This window comes from Leptodactylus fuscus, chromosome 1 (assembly GCF_031893055.1).
Source record: "Leptodactylus fuscus isolate aLepFus1 chromosome 1, aLepFus1.hap2, whole genome shotgun sequence".
NCBI classification, from domain to species: domain Eukaryota; kingdom Metazoa; phylum Chordata; class Amphibia; order Anura; family Leptodactylidae; genus Leptodactylus; species Leptodactylus fuscus.
This window is the reverse complement of record NC_134265.1, coordinates 9,879,177-9,903,181: the sequence shown is the minus strand read 5'-3', so window position 1 is coordinate 9,903,181 and position 24,005 is coordinate 9,879,177. Positions and strand designations below refer to the sequence as shown.

The 24,005-nt window shown below is 43.7% G+C and overlaps 2 protein-coding genes across 2 annotated transcripts in view; one reads left to right on the top strand and one right to left on the bottom strand.

The window, feature by feature from the left end:
- LOC142190613 (gastrula zinc finger protein XlCGF66.1-like) overlaps positions 1-24,005 on the top strand; it is a 410,056-nt gene that overhangs the window by 301,213 nt on the left and 84,838 nt on the right. The gene's annotated exons all lie outside the window — the stretch shown is intronic.
- The window catches only part of LOC142189887 (uncharacterized), a 167,275-nt gene that overhangs the window by 93,986 nt on the left and 49,284 nt on the right, over positions 1-24,005 (bottom strand). The window contains exons 8-9 of the mRNA XM_075262258.1: positions 20,550-20,554; positions 18,658-18,877 (exon numbers count right to left, since the gene is read on the bottom strand). Of these exons, the coding sequence (XP_075118359.1) occupies positions 18,658-18,877; positions 20,550-20,554 (225 nt within the window). The remainder of the gene's footprint in view (positions 1-18,657; positions 18,878-20,549; positions 20,555-24,005) is intronic.

Here is a 24,005-nt window from a genome sequence, read left to right as displayed (position 1 = left end):
CTCGTTTTGGCCGCATTCACCAGGGATCGTCAGAGTGGAATTTGGTCGGAGGATTCATCTTCACAATGCATAGTGTTATATCATGGCAGTATCTTTCCTCCTTTGCCATAGTTCCCAAATACATGAAATGCAGCAACAACTACAGGTCACTAAGTGCTAAGACTGAGCTTAATATTGATGTAATAAGTCCTGTCCATTCTCCAAACAATCCTTTCAGTCAGTCACTAAAAAGGTCTGACGTTCCAGAATGTAATGCCAATTCCTCTGATAACGCAGTCAGTCTTTGTAGGGCTTTGGTGATGCTCCTTTCCAGGGAAGTATTATTGGGAATAAAAGTACAACATTTTACATACACCTCCTTGGTTGGCTAAAATCACATCAAGCACTATTCTGTTTTGCCATGACATTACTAAAGAACAAAAGTCTCCTTCTATTATGGAAGTTTCCCCTCCGTAGAATGTCAGATTCACACTGGGGTGTCCTACGTCTTTTACCACTTCATGCCAGTTAGTTGGCTCTCCAGGAAAGCTACAGAGAGTTCTCTTTACTGATCTCCCTTCTGTCTCTCCTATATAACCTTCCTCAGGTCCTGGTCAAGAAGATGAAGGCAAGAACGAGCAAGATTCCTAGTCCAAGTCCCCAATGCTTTCCTGCCATTTTTACTATCTTTCCCTGATATTCCTAGATTTGGCTTTGTAGGCCGGGAATAGGGATCGGAGTCTTAGATTTGAAACGAACCTCGCTTATGTAACGGGTCTTTTATCAACTTAGACTAAATCTTATTCTATCCTTCTGGCTATTTTACAGTGGGAAAGATGGATCCAGGAGGTTTGTTCGGCTATTTTTAGGAGTAGTCAAGAGGACTTGACATGGTTCTTCCCACCTGGGATGGGATCTTTTAATCAGGATCCAGTCTCCTTGTTTCACGGTATCCGTTTCAATTACTGGTTCTTTAAGGTTTAGTTTTTTGGGGGGATTTTTAAAGGTAGATTATGAGCCCCATATGTGTGAGCCCTCACAATGTACATTTTTTCCCCTATCAGTATGTCTTTGGAGTATGGGAGGAAATCCACGCAAACAAACTCCTTGCAGATGTTTTGTCCTTGGCAAAATTCGAACCCAGGACTTTAGCGCTGCAAGGCTAAAACCACTGAGCCACTGTGTTGCCCCCTATGGTTTAGTATTTTTACCATATAGTCAGCCAAGGTCTGGTCAACATCCTCATCTGATTTAGTAAAAGGTCTAAGCTGTGGAATCACATAAGGTCTACCATATGTATATGACAAATAGGCAGCGTATAAATGAGTGGACCCGTATATACAGTATATATATATAATGTTGTCAAGTGAACTTTTCCATCAAGATATTAATACTAATTACCTGTAAAACCAGGACTGGTAAAAGATGTTCTTAAGAAATTACTACTAGGACCGGAATATTCATATTCTTTCATATTGATATCTTTTAAGATAAATGTGCACATTGTAACGTGTCATTCTAAAATCTGACAATCTGTATTTAGCAATTTCCTATTGTGAGGTTGTGGCCGACCAGGAAGATCACGTTATTCCTAAAATGTGCCCCATTATCCCTGTAGATTCTCTCTATATCAAATCTAGGTAGGACTTCTTCTACTAATGCTTTAGCTCCTGTTATTACATCTGGACGAGCAGTTGGAAAAACTTCCATCCATTGTGTAAATGCTCAATAATTCCCAGTTAGTATTTCTTTCCTTCATATCTGCGGAGTTCTATAAGTTCCATGGAAATATGTTGGAATAAAAACTGCGGCTGAGGAAACGGACTCTTATGGTCTTATATTACCTTGTGGATTGTGCTTTGTGCGCAGAACAAACAAAATTTTTTAGAATTAGTAAACCTGCACGCTCCGAACACCTTATATATAATACCTAGACCCGTACACTGTGAGCACCATAGATATAATACCTAGACCTGTACACTGTGAGCACCATAGATATAATACCTAGACCCGTACACTGTGAGCACCATAGATATAATACCTAGACCTGTACACTCCGAACACCTTATATAATACCTAGACCCATACGCTGCAAACACCTTAGATATAATACCTAGCATCCCTTCTCTTGAGATGCGGCTTTACCCATGACTCAAGATGATAGCGTATGTAAAAGGATTACTAGGTAGTATATATTTCCCTTGGGGTCAGACATAATACTCTTTTGTAATGTGGCCCCCCCTGAAGCCACTCTCTTACATGTCCCTGACTATGTATAGCTACTTACTTTGGGAGCTGCATCAGGAAAGTCTGCTCGCTCTTTCCACTGTGTCTGCTAAACAGTCATGTGGTTTTCGGTCGGAGGATGTGGGAAACAGTGTGGATGGATTCGGAGTAGTACATCTTTCAGGAGTGAGATGTGTTGATCTGATAGCAGGAGTCTCATGTAAAACAGGTGTCTACATGGTGATATATATGAAATCTTATTTCGCTATATAATTATGAGGTATTTTAATAGTTACTTTCCATTTGTTACAAAATAATTCTGTAAATAATGAGGCCTCCAATTTACTTCACTAGGTCAGGGGCCTTCATTTATTTATTTTTTTTTTTGTATTGTCCTTGTAGTATGAGGCGAAATCCATGTAAACACGGGGAGAACATACAAACTCCTTGCAGATGTTGTTCCTGGCAGGATTTGAACCCAGGACTCCAGCGCTGCAAGGCTGCAGTGCTAACCACTGAGCTACCGTGTTACTACAGGACCTTCTTCCAAAATGAAGTTGGCTTGTCCAAATATGCTTTTGCATATCTCAGGCGACTCTGTTTCTGGCATGCTTGCAGAAACAGCTCCTTTCTCATCACTCTCCCATACAGCTTCTCCTTGTGCAAAGTGCGCTGTATTGTTGACCGATGCACAATGACACCATCTGCAGCAAGATGATGCTGCAGCTCTTTGGAGGTGGTCTGTGGATTGTCCTTGACTGTTCTCACCATTCTTCTTCTCTGCCTTTCTGATATTTTTCTTGACCTGCCACTTCTGGGCTTAACAAGAACTGTCCCTGTGGTCTTCCATTTCCTTACTATGTTCCTCACAGTGGAAACTGACAGGTTAAATCTCAGACAACTTTTTGTATCCGACCTATATTGAACATTCTTTGTTTTCAGATCATTTGAGAGTTGTTTTGAGTAGCCCATGATGCCACTCTTCAGAGGAGATTCAAATAGGAGAACAACTTGCAATTGGCCACCTTAAATACCTTTTCTCATGATTGGATACACCTGGCTATGAAGTTCAAAGCTCAGTGAGATTACAAAACCAATTTTGTGCTTCAGTAAGTCAGTAAAAAGTAGTTAGGAGGATTCAAATCAATAAAATGATAAGGGTACTTTGAGACGATCCCTTCCTATATATGTGACACACACAACGCAGACAAGACAAACAGCAACAAAGAGAAGTCAGCTAGCCGGGGTTCGGTAACAGTCGAGCAATGCAGTCCCAAATCGGAGTCCAAAAGAATAGTCAATAGGAAAAGCCAAGGTCAGGATTAAGAATACAAGTAACAAAATAGCAAGAGAAAACGCCAGCAAGCACGAGGCAATAACAGGCACCAGTGTGAATGTGAGCCAAGACTAAATAAGTGAGGATGAACCCGCCCTGGACCTGACAGGAATGCAAGCTGTCAGTCACAGGGCAAGACCAAATTTAACAACTTCATGGACAGAGGCAAACAAGGGCAGAAGATGGGTGTGGTACAAATTCAATTTAAGAACTAGAGCCGTGTTCACACAGTGCAACCAAAAACTCTAAGCAAGGAACTAAACTACACACGCCTCCTGCATCGCCACATGCGAGCAGAAGGTGGCGCAGTGACCTGAACAGGCACAGATGTTACACAGTGTCAAGTAGCAGTCTTGACCAGCAACCGAACAGTTGTAAACTGGTTGACTCGTTCGTCCACTTCATCCCAAGTCACATCAGACACCTCCAGCCAAGAGTCGGCGAGTTCATCAGACATAAACCTTAGTTGGCATGGCCTGGGAGCAGGCCCTGTGACGTTGCAGTACCCTTATGAGGCCATACAGTGAGTGTGGTGAGGCAGCATGGATCATTTAATCTGCTGCATCAGGCATTGCTGGGTGGAATTCCTGGTTGATATCCATCTGATTCATCTTCTCAAAGGTGAATCTATAAATTTTGGGTGGACAGGTGAGTTCTAATTGGAGTAGCTATGGCCTTCACTATACTAAAAATCCGCTCTGATGTTACACTACTGGCTAGGCAGGACAGCTTAATACAGTGGAACCTCAACATACGAGCTGCTCCACATACGAGTAATCCAAGTTACGAGCCTCGACGTGAATGAAATTTCTGTTCCGCACACAAGCTCAAATTCGGGATACGAGCCGAGCTTGCGCGTCGACTCTCTGACCTAAAATCCCCTTGCATTCGGTCATGTCGGCCATTTTCTTGTGCATCATGGGTCCCAAGAAAGTAATCGCAAGTGGAAAGTCCACTGACAAGAAGAAGAGGATGATATACATAGAAATGAGGGGCCACACGGTGGCTCAGTGGTTAGCACTGCAGCCTTGCAGCGCTGGGGTCCTGGTGTTCAAATCCCGCCATGGGCAAAAAACCATCTGCAAGGAGTTTGTATGTTCTCCCCGTGTTTGCATGGATTTCCATCCCATATTCCAAAAAAAGACATACTGATAGGAAAAAATGTACATTGTGAGCTCTATGTGGGGCTCACAATCTACATTTAAAAAAAAAAAAAAAAAAAAAAAATGAAGCAGGAGATGATTAATTTATACGAGAAAGGAACTCGTGTTATTGAACTTGCTCGGATGTTAAAGAAAGTTAAAGAAAGTGTACGTACAATATTTTTACAATTTTATAGTCATTTAACTACAGTATGCAACTGTTGTTTTGTTTTGTTGACATACAGTAGTTTAAGAAAGTGTTGTTTACGTAGCCTAAGGGAACATTCACACTACCGTCGGTGTCCGACAGCTAAAGTCCTAAATCTTGCACAGACATTAGCATCGGACACTAGCTGTGTCCGTTACATTTTGTATTGATTTAAATGGACACCGGGTGCGTTCTTTTACTGTCCGTGGGTGTCCTTAACCACATGAGGACCGCCGTACGTAAATTTACGGCCTCATGTTCTGGTACCTAAAGAGCGGACTGTTGTCGAAATACGTCCGGTCTGTAGGTACCATTTCGGAGGAGATCGCGCCCCCTCCCCCCCCCCCCTGGCAATCAGTGACATTATGGTGAGGAGGTTTTATACCAGTGAGGAGGGTTACGCCATTCTTTGGTCAGATGCATCAGATGCGTCTGACACTGAAACATTTGTAGACAATGACAATATAAGTGTCACTTCAGATTTGTCTTCAGGGGACGTTCTCTCTGATGACATTGACCCTTCAGATGGTGAAGGTGCAGGAACTAGCAGTGCGGCAGCAGACAGTGACACTTTCCCACTAGTTGATGTGCGTTCCCTCCAGTGGGCACCTGCTCCATCTTTTGCCCCTAGAGTCCACCCATTTACTGCATCTCCTGGCATAACAGTGGATGATTCCCAATTTACCCACATGAACTACTCTAGTTTATTTATAAGCGACAACCTCCTCAATGAAATTGTCCTTCAAGCTAATTTATATGCCACCCAGTATATAAGACAGAAACCTTCATCTGCCCATGCCAAAGATTGGACACCCACAGATCTGGCTGAAATGAAAAAATTTTGGGGCCTCACTCTAAATATGGGTATTGTAAAAAAGCCCTCAATCAGGTCATATTGGTCAAAAAGTCCCACACAGTCAACCCCAATATATTCGGCAGTCATGTCCAGGCTTCGCTATCAGCTAATAATGAGGTTCCTTCACTTCAGTGACAATTCACAGGCCCCCCCAAGTGATGATCCAAACCGTGATTGGTTATTCAAACTAAGACCCCTCATAAATTATTTGAACCACTCCTTTTTACAACATTACACCCCAGAGCAAAACGTCAGTGTGGACGAATCCCTCCTTAGTTTTCACGGCAGACTGAGCTTTCACCAATATCTCCCTTCCAAACGGGCAAGATATGGCATAAAGCTATATAAGCTTTGCGAAAGCAGTTCCGGATACACCGCCGCCTTCAGAATCTATGAAGGATGAGATAAAAAAAATTAATTCCCCAGGATGCCCCCTAAATTTTCCCATCAGCAGTAAAATAGTGGTGGAGATAATGCAGCCCCTGCTACACAAAGGGAACCACTTGTATTGTGACAACTTTTATTCAAGTGTGGCCCTATTTAGACACTTGCATTGTGCAAACACAGGAGCATGTGGAACCATGTGCAAAAGCCGAGCTAGTGGGGAAGGGCATACAAAAGGGGGAGTCCTGTTCTTATGCTTGTGAAGAGTTGATGGCGGTGAAATACAGAGATCGGAGAGATGTCTATGTGTTGAGCACAATATATTCCATAGGAACAGTGGCAGTGAGGAAAAGAGGGGCAACAGCAGACAAACATAAGCCGATAAGTGTGTCCGAGTATAACAAACACATGGGGGGGGGGTGGATTTAAGTGATTAGATCTTACAGCCCTATTTAGTAAAAAGAAAAACAAAAACCTGGTACAAAAAAGTGGCCATTTACCTCATTCAAATTGGAATCCAAAATGCCTTTCTACTTTATAAAAAGAAGGGAGGCACCGACAAATACTTGGATTTCCAGGAGCAAATAATTCACAACCTCCTTTTTGACCCTCAGAACCCCATAGAGAACCCCCAGTCTGAAGATGTCAAACGACTAACTGAAAGGCATTTTATTAGTCTACTTCCCTCCACAACAACACGAGCTACCGTGCAAAAAAAATGCTGTGTCTGCACCAAAAATGGGCGACGCAGAGATACCCGTTACCATTGTCCCTCATGCCCCTCACAACCAGGCCTGTGTATTGTCCCTTGTTATGAGAGATACCACACTGTTCTTCATTATTAGAGCTCTTCTTGTATATTCCACTTCTAATTTTGTGATTGCCACCAAGCCCCATCTTTTGCATAAACCTGCAAATTCCTATTGTTATAAACTCTAAATTTCCTAAATTATACTCCTAGATGAATACATTGGGGAACAAAAATACTAATTACATTTTTTTGCATCTTTTTCAACATTTCACAAAAAATCTGGATATTCTAAGACGACGCTAAAGCACTTACTGAATGCCTGCAAACTATTCTAGCAAAATCTGGCCTACAAAATCCAATTAGCGCTCCATCCGTTCGTACATTAGATTACCAGCACATATGGGGTATTGTTACGTTCGGGAGAAATTGGGTAACAAAATGTGGGGTGCAATTTCTCCTTTAACCCCTTGTGGAAATGCAAAATTTGGGGTTAAAGCAACATTTTATAGCAAAAAATGTTGTTTTCCAATTTGCTGGGCCAATTCAGGCCAGTGCTCACTATACCCCTTGATAAATTCCTTGAAGGGTCTAGTTTCCAAAATGGGGTCACATTTTGGGGTTTCCACTGTTTTGGCACCTTGGGAGCTCTGCAAATGGGACATGGTGCCTGAAAAGTATTCTAGCAAAATCTGGCCTACAAAATCCAATTAGCGCTTCATCCGTTCTGAGAGCGACTGTGTGCCCGTATATTAAGGCACCAGCACATATGAGGTATTGTCGTGTTCGGGAGAAATTGTGTAACAAAATATGGGGTGTAGTTTCTCCTTTAACCCCTTGTAAAGATGAAAAATTTGGGGCTACAGTAAAATTTTATTACGAAAAAAGTAATTTTTCATTTTCACATCTCAATGGTAAAAAAATCTGTGAGACACCTGTAGGGTCAAAGTGTTCACTATACCCCTTGATAAATTCCTTGAAGGGTCTAGTTTCCAAAATGGGGTCACATTTTGGGGGTTTCCACTATTTTGGCACCTTGGGAGCTTTGCAAATGGGACATGGTGCCTGCAAACTATTTTATCAAAATCTGGCCTACAAAATCCAATTAGCGCTCCATCTGTTCTGAGAGCGACCGTGTGCCTGTACATTAGGGTAAAAGCACTTATGGGGTATTGTTGTGTTCGGAAGAAATTGTGCAACTAAATGTGGGGTGCATTTCCTCTTTTAACCCTTAGTAAATGTGTAAATTCTAGGGCTAAATGAATATATTAGTGATAGAAATTGAAAAATGTAAATTTGACCTCCATTTTGTTTTAATTGCTGTGAAATGCTGAAAGGGTTAAAAAAACTTTCTACCTGCTGTTTTGGATTCTTTCAGGAATGCAGTTTTTAGAATGGGGTGACTTATGGGGGGTTTTATTACAGAGGCCTTTCAAGTTCCCTTCTGAACTGAACTGGTCCCTTGAAAAATGTGTTTTGGAAATATTCTTGAAAATTTAGAAAATTACTGCTTGATTTGTAAGCCTTATAATATCTGAAAAAAATTAAAGCGTGATTAAAATTTGATTGCTACATAAATGAAAGACATGGTTAATTATATTTATGAAAACATTTGAGTGGTATGACTTTCTATTTGAAAGACTTGCAATTTCAAAGTTTGAAAACTGCATTGTTTTTCCCAAATTTTCGCCAAATTTCATATTTTTTAATAATCAAAGACAACATACTGACCAAAATATACTACTGACATGAAGTACAATGTGTTACGAAAAAACAATCTCAGAATCACTTGTGTAAGTTAAAGCGTCTCAAAGTTATTGCCAGTTAAAATGTCAAAACATGTCAGTTTTGAAAAAAAAGGCCTGGTCTTTAACATATTTTTGGGCCCGGTCCTTAACTAGTTAAGTGTCCTTTCACAAAGATGTCCTACATGTAGGATTTTGCCGTCCACTTGAAAAATTGGATATCTTTGTGAACGGACACTTAAAGACTCCCACGGACAGTAAAAGAACGCACCCGATGTCCATTTAAATCAATGCAAAATGTAACGGACACAGCTAGTGTCCGATGCTAATGTCCGCGCAAGATTTTGCGTGGACATTAGCATCGGACACTAGCTGTCGGACACCGATGCTAGTGTGAACGCTCCCTTAGTCCTGTGCAGTCAACTCGTCCTTTCTCCTCCTCGCTCGCCCTTCCTCCCCCTCGCTCACCCCTCCTCCCCATCACTCCTTCCTCCTCAGCCGCACTCCATTAGCCGCACTTCTCTGTCGCCAATGTAAGATTACAGTACTGTACTGTACCGTGTACATTTAATTAAAAACAAGTCTATTTTCCGCATTTTGGCTAATTTAGGGACTTTTTAGAGGGCTGGAAGCAATTAGATTTATTTACATTATTTTCTATGGGAAAACTCCATTCGAGATACGAGCAGATCGACTTATGAGCTCGGGTCTGGAACGGACCCGTATGTTGAGTTTATAAATACAAGATAATTAGTGTTCAAATTAATAAACTTTATTGTATTTTTGCAAATATTCACTCATTTTAATTTTGATGCCTGAAACTTTTTCCAAAAAAGCTGGGAAAGGAGTGACAAAAGACTGGGAATGCTCAAACAACTCCAGTTTGGATTATTCCAGAGGTGAACAGATTATTTGTAAACAAGTGTCATGATTGGGTATAAAAGGAACCTCCCGAAAGGCTCAGTCATTCACAAGCAAGGATGGGATGAGGTTCACAACTTTATGACCAATTGCACGAGCAAATAGTCCAACAGTTTAAGAGCAAAGTTACTCAACATAGAATTTCAAGGAATTTAGGGATTTCATCATCTTACAGTCCGTAATATAATCAAAAGATTCAGAGAATGTGGACAAATCTCTACAAGTCAGCGGCAAGAGCGAAAACCAACATTCAATGCCCAAGACCATCGATTCCTCAGGTGGCACTGCATTAAAAACCGACATCATTCTGTAACAGATATTACCGTTACATAGCATGTAACATGTTACATAGCACGTTACATAGCATCTGCTAGTTATCAGATTTGGAGTCCAATTGGTGGGGCAAATGGTACAGTACTTAAATAGTAATAAATGAAGGATAAGTACCTCAGAAGTAGAAGAAACCGTGGTCAGACGTTAGCAGGGTTCGGTACACGGTAGGAGCAGATCAATCGTAGTCAGGCGTTAGCAAGGTTTGGTACACAGGAGGAGCAGATCAATCGTAGTCAGGCGTTAGCAAGGTTCGGTACACGGTAGGAGCAGATCAATCGTAGTCAGGCGTTAGCAAAGTTCGGTACACAAGAGCAGCAAGGCAGTGGTGAGGTTCAGGGCAACAGGAAGCAGACAGCCAGAATAATCAGGCACAGGATGGAGTGAGCTGTGAGTTCATATAGGACGGGCTAAACTGTGACTGGCCACAGAACAGGTGATCTTAATAAACCAATTACTCCAACAGAAGAGACCAGACAAGGTAAAGCACAGAACAAAACAGGTTTCCAAATAGTGCAATGGTTAAGGCCGTAGAACATAGTCAGGAAGTCATGGGTTCAAGACCCAGTGAGTTCAGTTCGTGACATAGCATCAGGAACACTTCAGAAAACCATTGTCAGAGAACACAGTTTGTTGCTACATCTACAAGTGCAAGTTAAAGCTCTACCAAGCAAAGCGAAAGCCGTATATTAATAACACCCAGAAATGCCGATGGCTTCTCTGGGCCTGAACTCATCTGAGATAGACTGATGCAAGGCGGAAAAGTCTCCATACATCTCTGATAGTATTGGGGGATGTTAGTGCCCATGGCATTAGTAATTTATACATTTGTGAAGACACCATTAATGCCGAATGGCATTTACACTTTTTGGAGCTACATATACTGCCATCCAAGCAACGTCTATTTCAGAGAGGACCCTGCTTATTTCAGCAAGATAATGCCAAGCCAAATTCTGCAGGTGTCACAACAGCGTGGCTTCGTAGTAAAAGAGTGCGGGTACTAGACTGACCTGCCTGCGGTCCAGACCTATCCTTCATTCAAAATGTGTGAAGCACTATGAAACACAAGATACAACAATGGAGACCCTGCACTGTTGAGCAAATGAAATTGTGCATCAAGCAAGAATGGGAAAGAATTCCATCTACAAAGCTCCAACAATTTGTGTCCTCAGTTCCCAAACACTTATTGAGAGTTGTTTAAAGAAAGGTGATGTAACACAGCGGTAAACATGCCCCGGCTACTGTTGCCTCTGTCTCAGATTTTTTGGGACATGATGCATGCATCAAATTCAAAATGCGAATATATTTACAAAAAACAAAGTTTATTCGTTTGAACAGTCAATAAGTTATCTTTGTAGTGTATTCTATTGAATATAGGTTGTAAAGGATTGTAAATCATCGTATTCTGTATTTATTTATACTTCACACAATGTCCCAACTTCATAATACAGAGGTTGTATTATACATTGTGGGGGCCACAAGGAGGACATAATAGTGTGGGGGGCCACAAGGAAGTGTAGTGTATGAGGGCTACAAATGGGCACATTATACTGTGTAGGGGACAGAATAAGTGCAAAATAGTGAGTGAGAGCGACCTCTGGTAACATCAGGACTATGTGATCAGACTCTTGTGAGGGTAGAGATGTTCTGCATTGCACAGGATAGTGCGGTGTTATAGAAACAGGAAGTCACTGAGAAGGAGAGGAGAAAACGTGTGAGCAAGAGCAGACATGGGGGAGCATTATATGAGCATAGGGGGATATTATATGATACCTGAGAGGAGGACCTATGGGTGCATATTATTCCCTTGGATCAGTATACATGATTTCCCAATTTAAAAAAAAAAAAAAAAAAAAATTTATATATATATATATATATATATATATATATATATATATACTAGCTGCTACCCGCGACTTCGTCTGCGGTGATTGTAGAAGTGGGTAAATTGAGTCACGGGTGAAATTTTACGATCAGGTTTACACGGCGTTAACGCCGCGTACGCATGACCGTAAACGTGCACCATAGATAGCGCGGCGCAAACGCTCCCGTAACGCGGTGCTCGCCGTAAAAATAAACACCAAATGAGCGCCGCGTTACGCCGTGTGAATGGACCCTTACACGTGTATTTGTAGGTGTGTATTTTCAGCAAATACATGGGCGTTTAGTGGGTGTGAAGGAGAGCAGGGGGTGTGCTGAATAATGCAATGCATTGCAATAGTAATGTATAGCAATGCATTGCCTAATAGTGTGAGTGTATGCAGGCGTAATGTTTAGTTCAGTTAGTAGAGTGGGGGATTTCAGAGGCGGGGATAGGTAATGTGTGTGTTTCACAGTATTGTTTTTTTATTTTAATGCTAATGAGGTTTGCAGGCTGCATCCAGCAGCTTTCAAAACAATACCGTTGTACACCATCAGGGGGTGTCCTGAACAATGCAATGCATTGAAATCGTAATGTATTGCTATGTATTGCATAATCGTGCCAGTGCTATTGCAGGCTACATAGCATAGCCTGCAGCAGCCTGGACACACTGAGCTATGTGGGATGCGTGGGAGAGCTAGCGGCTGCTATAGGAACCTTTGCGGCGGCAGCCTAGCCCAGTGTAGGCGGCAGAGATGAGCAGGAGGATGCCTCCGTGCAGCGAGGGACAGACAGGAGCCGCAGGACAGGTAAGAGAAGGCGGTGGAGGACGCAAAGTTGGCAGGAACTGGAAACATGACGAGGGTAGCACAGTGTATGCGCAACTGTGTAAGGGAAGGGCTATGGTTTACGTGAACTTACCAGTGTCGAGCTGGTGGATGGATCGTGCAGAGGAAACAGCAGGGAGGTGATAGCGGCGTCGGGTACTGTTGCAGGCTGGAAGAAGGATTTTGTGTGCTGCGGCCTAAGGCGGAGGTGCAAAATGATGGTGTGCTAGTAACACGTTGTTTATGTGTGCAAAGTGCGCATGCTCCTGTGAAGCTAGTGGAGTAGTGTGGTGGGCGGTGCCGCGGATCCTCCAAGCGGTGGGGGTCGGCAAACATGGCTGGTCCGGAGAGTGACAGAGGAAGGCTCCTGCAGGATGGTGAAGGTGAGGGTGAAAGTGGGAAAGTATATGTGAATTTGAGTGGGTGGGGTTAGGCTGTAGGGGGTAATGTGAAGTTTAGGGGCTTGCTATGGACCAAAGTGTGTGAGATTGCAGAGATGGTGATGTCAGTTTGTTTTTTGTGGGGTTCGTGTGGAAAACGTATGTGGGTTATTGTGTTCAAAAGTAGCCTATTGCGCAATCGTATGCATTAACTATGTTTGTGGAAAATTTCAGCCAAATCGGTGGAGCGGGTTTTGCGTGATTGACCGCCAAACATCCGAACATCCAAAGTCACAAACCCACAAACTCACAAATATTTCACATTTATAATATTAATAGGATATATATAATTGGAAAGTCAGTCCCAAGAAGCAACAGCTGAATGTAATCGAGTTGCCATTATAGGTATCCCAGACAAAAATAACCTCCGTCCATTATGTAATAGCAAACAAATTACAGATCGGCCTTAATCAGAGATCTAAATGAAATAAAGTTTAAATAAATAATTTGACTTAAAAAACAAAACAAAACAGTGGATGTAAGTTCTATGTTAATACGTAGACGGCTCAATGACTTCAGGTTGAAAATCCACTTACACCCGCTTCTCTCCTGTGTGACTTCTTTAGGGATTTCGGCAGCAATTTCATTAGGATAGTTTTTAGACACCATGTTGCATTTACAGAGCCTTAGAAGTACCACAATAGTGGGAAACCCCTACAAGTACCCCATTTTGGAAACTGCACCCCTCAAAGAATTTATCAGGGGGTGTAGTGAGTATTAGTATCCCAGAAGTGAATGCAAAGCGGATGGTGAAGAGGTAATATATAAGTTGTGCGGAGTACATTGGGAACACTAAATTCCCTACTATGTCCCAGTAGCTCCTATGATTGGGGGGGGGGGGGGTCACTTCCAGGGCTGGCGTCAGCGCACGGCATGGTCGGGCAAGTGCCGGGACCCACAGAGCCTCTGGGGGCCCCCCGGCACTTGCCTGTCACAATTTCAGCTCATCGGCGTCCGTCCGCCGATGAGCTGAAATACATACGCGATGCAGGAGCTGTGAGATCAGCTCCTGCTTTAAAGCTCCGGCCCCGGCTTGCGTGTGTAGGCGCGATGACGTCATCGCATCACGCCTACACACGCAAGCCGGGCCGGAGCTAAGCAGGAGCTAAGGTCACAGCTCCTGCATCGCGTATGTGATTGGAGGGAGAGAGAGAGGAGCGTCGGGGGAACGATGGAAGGTGAGTGATAGAAGGTGAGTGTAAGTGTTTGTTTTTTATTACATATTAAGGTGAAACATAATGAAGGGGGCCCATGAAACTGGGGGGCAAATGAAGGGGGGGGAACGGCATGACACTGGGGACAGAGATGAAGGGTTCCAAAGAAACTGGGGGGCAAATGAAGGGGAGGGGGGAACAGCATGACACTGGGGCAGATGGAGGGGGGGAGAACAGCGTGACACTGGGGCAGATGAAGGGGGTGGGGAGAGAACGGCATGGAACTGGGGACAGAGATGGAGGGGGCCCAATGAAACTGAAGGGGCAAATGAAGGGGAGGGGGAGAACGGCATGACACTGGGGCAGAGACGGGGGACATGAAACTGTGGGCAGATGAAGGGGGAGAACGTGATGAAACTGGGGACAGAGATGGAGGGGGGACATGAAACTGGGGGCAGAGGAAGGGTGTATATGAAACTGGGGGAGAGATGGAGGGGGGGCATATAATTTACAGGTGACTGTAGGAGGATTATACTGTGTGGGAGCACATGATAAATGAATGAGAATGGGTGGAATCAACAAAAGTGGGTGGAGCTAAATTTGCAGCGGCGCGCAGAGCGCGCCGCACATTTTACCCCTCTTTCTACTCTTTAAAAGATTGGGAGGTATGGTGTTGGTGACGCCACACTCCTGCATGACGTCACTCGCTTCATCTGCAACGCACAGTGTCTCGACTCCCCAACCTCCTTTACAAGGGGGCCCACTGAGGCTCTGTCGCCCAAGGGCCCATAAAAACCTGGAGCCGGCCCTGGTCACTTCTATTGTATTTTCTCTTGTAAGCTGCAAAACAGGTCTGTACCCTGATATACGGTCGCACCGCTTATATATTCCCCTCCTGACGCATTGGGCGATTTGTTTTTTTTTTGTCTTCACATTATTCAAGATATATTTTTTTTATTTTTGTGGTGACTTATGACTGCTTGTATTTTTCCAGGATATGATGCATTTTGTAATGACACCATTTTTGGGTGCCTTTAACTTATTGACTATTTTTTATTAACTTTTTTTGGTGGATAAAAAAATCAAAATCAATCAATTCTGGCATTGCATTTTACCTTTTAAAATGTTTTTTCCACATGCGTACAGCATAAGTAACATGTTACCTATATTCTCCGGGTCGGTACGGTTATGGCGATACATTATTTATAGGGTTTTTTTATGCGTTAGTAATTTTGCAGAACAAAAACCCATTTGGGGACATAAATCAATGTTTTTTGCATCGCCATCTTCTGAGATGTGTAACATTTTTATTTTTTGGTTGACAGAGTTAGTTGAGGGCTTTTTTTTTTCGGGACAACCTGTGCTTTTTATTGGTACTGTTTTGGTGTATATACAACTTTTTGATCACTTAGCATATTTTCTAATGTGAGATGGCAAAAAATTATTATTTCCGGTGGGGTTTTTTTTCCGTTTTTTTTTCTCGACATTTGCGATATAGGTGAAATAATGTTTTAGTTTTATTGTGCAGGTTGTTATGGACGCGGTGATACCAAATATGCATTGTTTTTATTAATTTTTAGGTGCTTTTTTTTTACATAACTCATTTGATATATATATATATATATATATATATATATATATATATATATATATATAATTTGTTCTATAAGTATACTTGGGCCAGCAATACTCTGATTACTGGTCCAGTACTATAGTCTGCAATACACGTGTATTGCAGACTATAGAAGAAGTGAATATATGCAGATCCATAGATTTACTTCCTGCAGCACGGCAGGATCAACCAGGTATGAGGGGGTCCTAGCAGCCTGGGATCACTAGCCAGACCCCAGGCTGCATAAAATTCATCAGGGCACCCCTCGATCTCGCCGTGGGGGGTGCCCAGGGGGTCCACACACACCGCAACTCTTTTGATGTCGTGGACATGTGTACGTGACATCGAAAGGGTTAAAACTGCCGATTGGAGCTCCAACCGGCAATTTAGCGGGGCAGCTTGTCCTAGCTCTCGGCTGTGTAACGCAGCTGGGTGATGGGAGTAACGGCGCGGGCACAGCTTCTGTGCCCCCGCCATTACAGTTCAATAATAGTACTTAGCTGAGCACTAACATGCTACTTGCAGCGACGTACTATTACTGAGTGCTAAGGGGTTAAAAAGGTTGGGTTTAGAGATAAAAGATTTCTCACATTCTAGGCATGAATAAGACTGTGCTTTATAAAGTTTTTATCTTTATTAACCCAAGAGGGTCGACACTATACAACTAACATACATAGAGATATATGCTAGCGGATTACAAGCTTATACAGTTACAGAAAGGCATGGTACTGTAAAATAAGATAAAAAGAATAAAAGGTTAGAAACAGAAATATACCCGGCTGGGTCTCTGGAATTTCCGCTCATGAAATCCAGAACACAGTTGCTTATAGTCCTTAGGTAGTCCACAAATTGTTGGGGATTTGGCTTCCCCATCATAGAACAGTCCACAGCACATGGTATGTCCATCCTAGCACATGGTATCCATAAGGCAAGAGATTACAGTCCGATAGTATCCATGGTAGTGGGACATACAGCCCCACCATAAAATATAACAATAGAGTTTTTTGTTTTTTTTAAATGTAGATTGTGAGCCCCATATAGAGCTCACAATGTACATTTTTCCCTATCAGTATGTCTTTGGAATATGGGATGGAAATCCATGCAAACACGGGGAGAACATACAAACTCCTTGCAGATGTTTTATTGCCCTTGGCGGGATACTCCAGCGCTGCAAGGCTGCAGTGCTAACCACTGAGCCACCGTGTGGCCCCTTAGAGAGAGTTTTTAGTCCATACCAGTTGATCAGTCCATCATAGCTCACCAGAGTCCATGAGAGTTCCATCAGTCCGTAAGCACATGGTCTCCAGTTCTTTTTTTACCTTCCCATCCCCCCTCAAGGGGTGAGGGACCAGCCACAGTGCACGTCTGCTTACATGGTGTCCAGGATAGCAGATCAGAAGCAAGAGAGACCTTCCACCACAGGTGAGACCATTTATCTCTCCTGGTCTCCTCCCTGGAGTGATGTCATCAGGGCTATGCACCCGCCCTCCATCTTTGAAACCAAATAACTATAAATGGTCATAATTCCTTATAAGGTGAACATATTGTCAAGCCTGGGGCATGACGGGGTTCACAGTGAGGTCCCCGTCACATAGACATCAAGGATGACGCCCCAATCCCCTTTGGGTAGAGGATTTCAGTGTCTTGACACTCCCTTGGCCCCCAGGCATACTTTTTGAGCTTAAAACATGAGCCTTTGCACTGCTCACTTGAGGAATTTATTGTGATAACATATTCTACTGGGGCAATATCATCATAAAACCATAATTGTTTGAAGATGTGCTGGCTCCAAATAGTTTGATAAGGTTCATTTGCAGCCCTTGTGCCACTCGAAAGCCCCCTGCGGGGATAACAAGCTTGCATAGGTATGCTAACGGCGTTGGCCAGAAACTAACACCAGAGTGATCAAAGCCAACAGTTGATTAGACTTGGCCATTTGACACTTGTCCCTACATCCTGCTACAGAATAATTTAAGATGGTGAATTGACATGGCAAATAGCAGTTATATACGAGATAGGCCCTGACAATTCATAATTGCTGGGCTGTTCATCATACTGATACAATACATAGATATTTACATACATGGCTGAAAATCATAATTGAGGGTCGGTTCATCACAAAGGTTTCTCTCCTGTGTGAAGTCTCTGATGTCTAACAAGATATGATTTAAGAGAAAAACACATCCCACATTCTGGACATGAATATGGCTTTTCACCTGTGTGAATCTTTTGATGTACAGCAAGATATGATTTATTAGCAAAACATTTACCACATTCTGAGCATGAATATGGCTTGTCTCCTGTATGAATGTTTTGATGTTTAAGAAGTTGTGAATTCTGTGCAAAACATTTCCCACATTTTGGGCATAAATATGGCTTCGCACCTGTGTGAGTTCTTTGATGCGTAACAAGTTCTGATTTAGTGATAAAACATTTCCCACATTCTGAGCATGAATGTGGCTTCTCCCCTGTGTGAATCTTTTGATGTGTAACAAGATAATATTTCTGAGCAAAACATATCCCACATTCTGGGCATGAATGTGGCTTCTCCCCTGTGTGAGTTCTTTTATGTCTAAAAATTTCTGCTTTAGAGGTATAACATTTCCCACATTCTGGGCATGAATATGGCTTCTCCCCTGTGTGAATCTTTTGATGTTCAACAAGAATTGATTTCCTAGCAAAACATTTCCCACATTCTGCGCATGAATATGGCTTCTCCCCTGTGTGAGTTCTTTCATGAATAACAAGGTCTGATTTATAGGTAAAACATTTCCCACATTCTGGGCATGAATATGGCTTACCTGCTGTGTGACGTCTCTGATGTTTAACAAGACGTGATTTCTGAGCAAAACATTTCCCACATTCAGGGCATGAATATACCTTCTCACCTGTGTGACTCTTTTGATGTTCAACAAGACTTGATTTATGAGCAAAGCACATCCCACATTCTGGGCATGAAAATGGCTTCTCCCCTGTGTGACTCTTTTGATGTACAACAAGAGTTGATTTCCGAGCAAAACATTTCCCACAATCTGGGCATGAATATGGCTTCTCCCCTGTGTGCTTTCTTTGATGTGTAATGAGTGCTGATTTATAGGTAAAACATTTCTCACATTCTGGGCATGAATATGGCTTCTCTCCTGTCTGAGTTCTTTGATATATAACTTCCGTTCTGCATCTTTTATTTTGCTTAACAGACTGTGATAAATTAGGAGAAAGATCTTTCTTCTGAAGGGCTGAGGGTATTTCTGGGGTAACGGTATGTTCTTTATTTGGATCTTGTGTGATACCATGATCCTCTGCTTTATAATCTGTAGACATCAGATGTCCCTCTGAGCTCCTGGTACAGTCATCTGACAAGAAGAAAATAGATGTTACTATTTTTGAATAACATAACCTTATAAGTAGAGATAAGCGAACAGTAAAATATTCGATATTCGTTTCGAATAGCCGCTCAATAGTCGACGATTCGAACGAATATCGAACTCCATTATAGTCTATGGGGAAAAATGCTTAATTTCAGGGGATCCCACAATTCGACTCATAAGGGTCACCAAGTCCACTATGACACCTCAGGAAATGATGCCAACACCTCTGCAATGGAACTGGGACAGAAGGGGAAGCATGTCAGGGGGCATCTAACAAGCCCAAGTCACAGTTTTACCCCACCATCACAGCCTATCAACTACACACTTTCCAAACTCAAAAAAACCTCTATGAAAGTGGGAAAATACCTGGAACCCTTCTTTCCTCCCCAATTGGATGGACAGAAACCCAAATTTTAAGCTAAAGAAACATTACCAAGCACCCCTTTAAATCACGTTGCCCATGACAGCCACAGATGGAATAGGCAATGGGAAATCCAACAGTACCCACCCTGAACTGTCATTGTGGATGTGTGTGTGTGATGTGGTAAGACCTTCAAAAATTCACTTTTCTGGCCCTTAACATGAGCACTTCCAAATTAAGTTAGAGGCCCTTAAGCTGAGCTACCAGCAGAGTTTTAGGCCCTTTAGCTTAGTTCAGCCTTGCACCAGCAGAGTGTTAACCCCTAAAACGGTGGTTCCAGAACCATCACTCTCATTGTGTTGGATTGATGCAGTGGATTGGACTGAGGACCCAGACATTGACCTTGATTTTGATTGTGAAATTGATAACATTTTGGCATCAAGTCCTGGGGGTAACTTTTATTTAGAGGACCGCAAAGGTGGAGAATTGGCTGCAACCACTACTAGCGGTAATGGTCCTCTAAAATGGGACTCTACATTACCTCTACAGGGTTCTGATCAGGTGTTAATAGTCCAAACAACATGCTCCAGTACTTTAGATCAGAAACCACTTTCCCTTCCGACACCAGATTTAACAAAGCGTCATCATTATCATCCTGCTGAGATGGAGCCACTAAAGAAAACCTTGCCTTCCAAGGCATGTCCTGGAGCTGCGACTGAGCCAAATCTAAACACAGAGTCCTTTGGAACTGAACAAAATTCACCAGCTGTGTTTTTTTGGCCCTTGGGGTGAGTTGAGCCTTGCACCAGCGTGTGTCCAGTAACATCAGAGCCCTAAGTTCTGCGCTTTGCACAAAGTTCCACTTGACCACCGACGCGTGGACAAGTGCATGCGGCCAAGGATGCTACATCTCAATCAGGGCACACTGGCTGAATGTAGTTGAGGCTGGGACCGGGTCGCAAACTGTGGCGGCCTGCCTTGTCTCCCCGCCCAATATTCCTGGCAGGAGTTCTGTAACACCACCCTCCTCCTCCTCCACCGTTAAATTGACCCCAGCTACGAGCTGGAAATGGTGCAACACTGGCGTGGGGAGACGTTAGCAGGTCGTGCTGAAGTTCATCAGCTTGGGGGACAGACAGCACACTGCCTCTGAGGTGAGGGATGCCATCCTGGATGAGACGGCAATGTGGTTTTCGCCACTGCAAATGGGCCCAGGCATTTTTTCGTGTGTGATAATGGCTGGAACCTGGTAGCAGCTCTGGAGCTTGCCAGCCTCCAATACAGTCCATGCCTGGCCCACGTTTTCAACTTATTGGTGCAACGGTTTTTAAAAACGTACCCCAATTTACACGAGCTACTGGTTAAAGTGCGGTGCTTGTGCGCCCACTTTGGCAAGTCTAGAGTAGCTGCTGCTAGCCTCAATACACTCCAGCAATGCCTACATCTGCCTGAAGCACCGGCTGTTGTGCGAGGTCACCACACACTGAAACCCTAGATACCATATGTTGAGCAGAGTGGTTGAGCAGCAGAGACCTTTGATGGAATTCCATCTCCAAAACCCAAGGGTTCATCAAAGTCAGCTCCCTCTGTTTCTGCACCGTGAGTGCCCATGGGTGGCAGACTTATGTGAAATCCTATAACATCCTTTCCACTGGACACTTTCCAAACTCAATAGAACCTCTAAGAAAGTCTACATACTTTGAAACCTTGTTTCCTCAACATTAGTATGGACAGAAACAAAAATTTAAAGCAAAAAAAAACATTGGCATGAACCCCTTTAAATCACATTGCCCATGACAACCACAGATGGCATAGGCAATAAGAAATCCAACAGCCCCCACCTTTTTAAAAAAAAAAAAAAACAACAAAACTCGTTTTATTGAAGGTGATATAACAAAAGAGATAATGCAAATCAGGAGAATACATATACAGAAGAGCATAAAAGAAATTACAAAAAAAAATCTCAAACAAACAAAGAGCTACCACAGTGCCATCTCATCTCAGTCCAAACTCACTCCAAACACTTAAAGGTGCAACCAGTAGCAGGACATCTCGGTGTCAGCAGTCATAAGGTGTACCAACACCTGGGCCACGGGTCCATCCAACGGACGTCCCGTCTTAAGACATAAAGGCGGCTAAGGCCGAGCGCAGTGAGGGGGCAGAGTATTGGGTAACAAGGGAAGCACACCACGCTCCCCAAACCTTAGTAAATTTGTGAGGGCAGCCCCTACCTTTATATATAATCTGATTAAATGGGAGGATCAAATTAACCAGTTTCCGCCATTGAGATACCGACGGAGACCGTGGGGCCATCCACCGGAGGGCAATGGCCTTCCTGGAATAGAATAGACACACCCGGAGAAAGATCCGGCCGTGATGCTGCCACAGCTCTTCCTCCAGCACACCAAATAAGCAAACCTCTGGAGAGAACGGTACAGGGCGACCCAGAACATAAGCCAGGAGATCCACCACCCCTCTCCAGAAGGCCTGCATAGTCGGGCAGCACCACATCATGTGCCAGAAATCCGCGCGGGGATGCGGACACCTGAAGCAATTCGGGCCAGGCAAACGACCCATCTTGTGAAGACGGACCGGGGTCAGGTAACATTGGTGTAAAATAAATATTTGAATCAGCTTGTTATTGGCCAAGGGTGAAACGTATAGAGGAGACTCCAAAATATCTTGAAATGTCTCATGTTTCAGCTCTGGGATATTGGTGCGCCAGCGTGTCAGGGCCGGGGCCTCGGTCAAAGACACTTTCGCATGAATGAGATATTCATAAAGAGCAGAAATCAGGTCCCCCCGGACCCTGAGAGCGCAGCACACCAATCAGTGGGTATTCAGAGATAGCACTCGGCTGGGTGGGGATTAAAGAGGAGAGAGCATGCCGAATTTGAAGGAAGAGGAAGAAATGATGGCGGGGAATTTCACGTGAGGAAGTCAAAGAGTCAAATGTAACAAAGATTCCTTGCACGTACAGATCTAATAAGGAGTACACACCATAACATGACCAGGACCGGGCATCAGGTAACTCATTAATTTCAGGTAAACCAGGATTGTCCCACAGGGGGGTCTCCACAGGGGTATCAGAGTATGAAGACACTTTCGGGCCTGCTTCCAAACCTGTGCCGCCAGAGTGTGAAGGGGCAAAAGTTTGCATCTAAACAATTGGGTGTGTTCCAACACTGGCCACAGGATACGCAAATCCAGGTGGTGAGCCAAATTAGCCTCGGGGCCTCGGAGCGGCTCCAGGGAAAGCCAAGACTTGACAAAGCGAATCTGACCAGCTAAATAATAGAGAAACAGGTCGGGAAGAGATGCACCACCGAGCTGTTTCGGTCTCTGGAGAGCAGACAATCTCAACTTGGATCTGGAGTGGCCCCACACAAAGGAAGTCATCAAAGAGTCCATTTGTGCAAACAATCGAAGAGACACGGGCACGGCCGAATGGCTCAATACATATAAACATTTGGGCAGGACTATCATCTTAAGCAGATTAATCCGACCTGCAACAGATAGGGGCAGTGCAGCCCAGGTCTGAAATAAAATGCGAAAGGAGTGGGAATGCATTCAGGCCCAGGAACCTCTTATGGTCCCTAGGAATCACTATGCCAAGGTATTTACAGGCCGGAACAACCAGCAACCCACACATCATTCCAGCTCCCACCGCCGCTGAAGTATGACCAATAAGCATATAAGAGGATTTAGCCCAGTTAGTGCATAGGTCTGAATAATTATCTATAAGCTCCATAGCACGGGGCAATGATGCAGAAGATTTAGTTAAGAAGAGAAGGAGATCGTCGGCATAAAGCGCGACTCTCTCCTCCTGGGAGCCAATAAATATACTCTGATAAACAGGGTCCCATCTGAGAAGTATGGCCAGGGGTTCCACAGCTAATGCAAACAGTAGCGGTGAGAATGGACAGACCTGCCGCGTGCCTCTACCCAATGGAAAATACGGGGACAGTGAGACATTGATGGACAAAGCCGCCCTAGGGGAACAATACAGAAGGAACACCCAAGTGATGAAGCCCTCCCCAAATCCATATCTACGTAGAGATTGCAAAAGAAAAGGCCATTTGACCGAGTCAAAAGCCTTGGTTGCATCCAAGGAGGCTATCGCCCAATCCTCAGAAGATACTGACCCAATCTGGGTCACCACCTGGACGCGTCTGAGATTGTCAGACGTAGATTTACCTGGCATGGAACCTGTTTGGTCAGGATGAACCAGATCTAGGACCACCGAGTTAAGTCTGTTAGCCAACATTTTGGCCAGGAGTTTATAATCAATATTCAACAAACTTATAGGTCGGTAAGAGCCACAGTCCAGCGGGTCCTTATCTGGCTTGAGTAGCAGGATAATGGTGGCATCGTAAAAGGACGCCGGGAGACTGCGGCCCTCAAAAGCGGATTTATAACACTCCAGCAGCACAGGGAGAAGCACATCTTTATACTGGGCGTACACCTCCACAGGAATACCATCCAGGCCCGGAGATTTCCCCGTTGC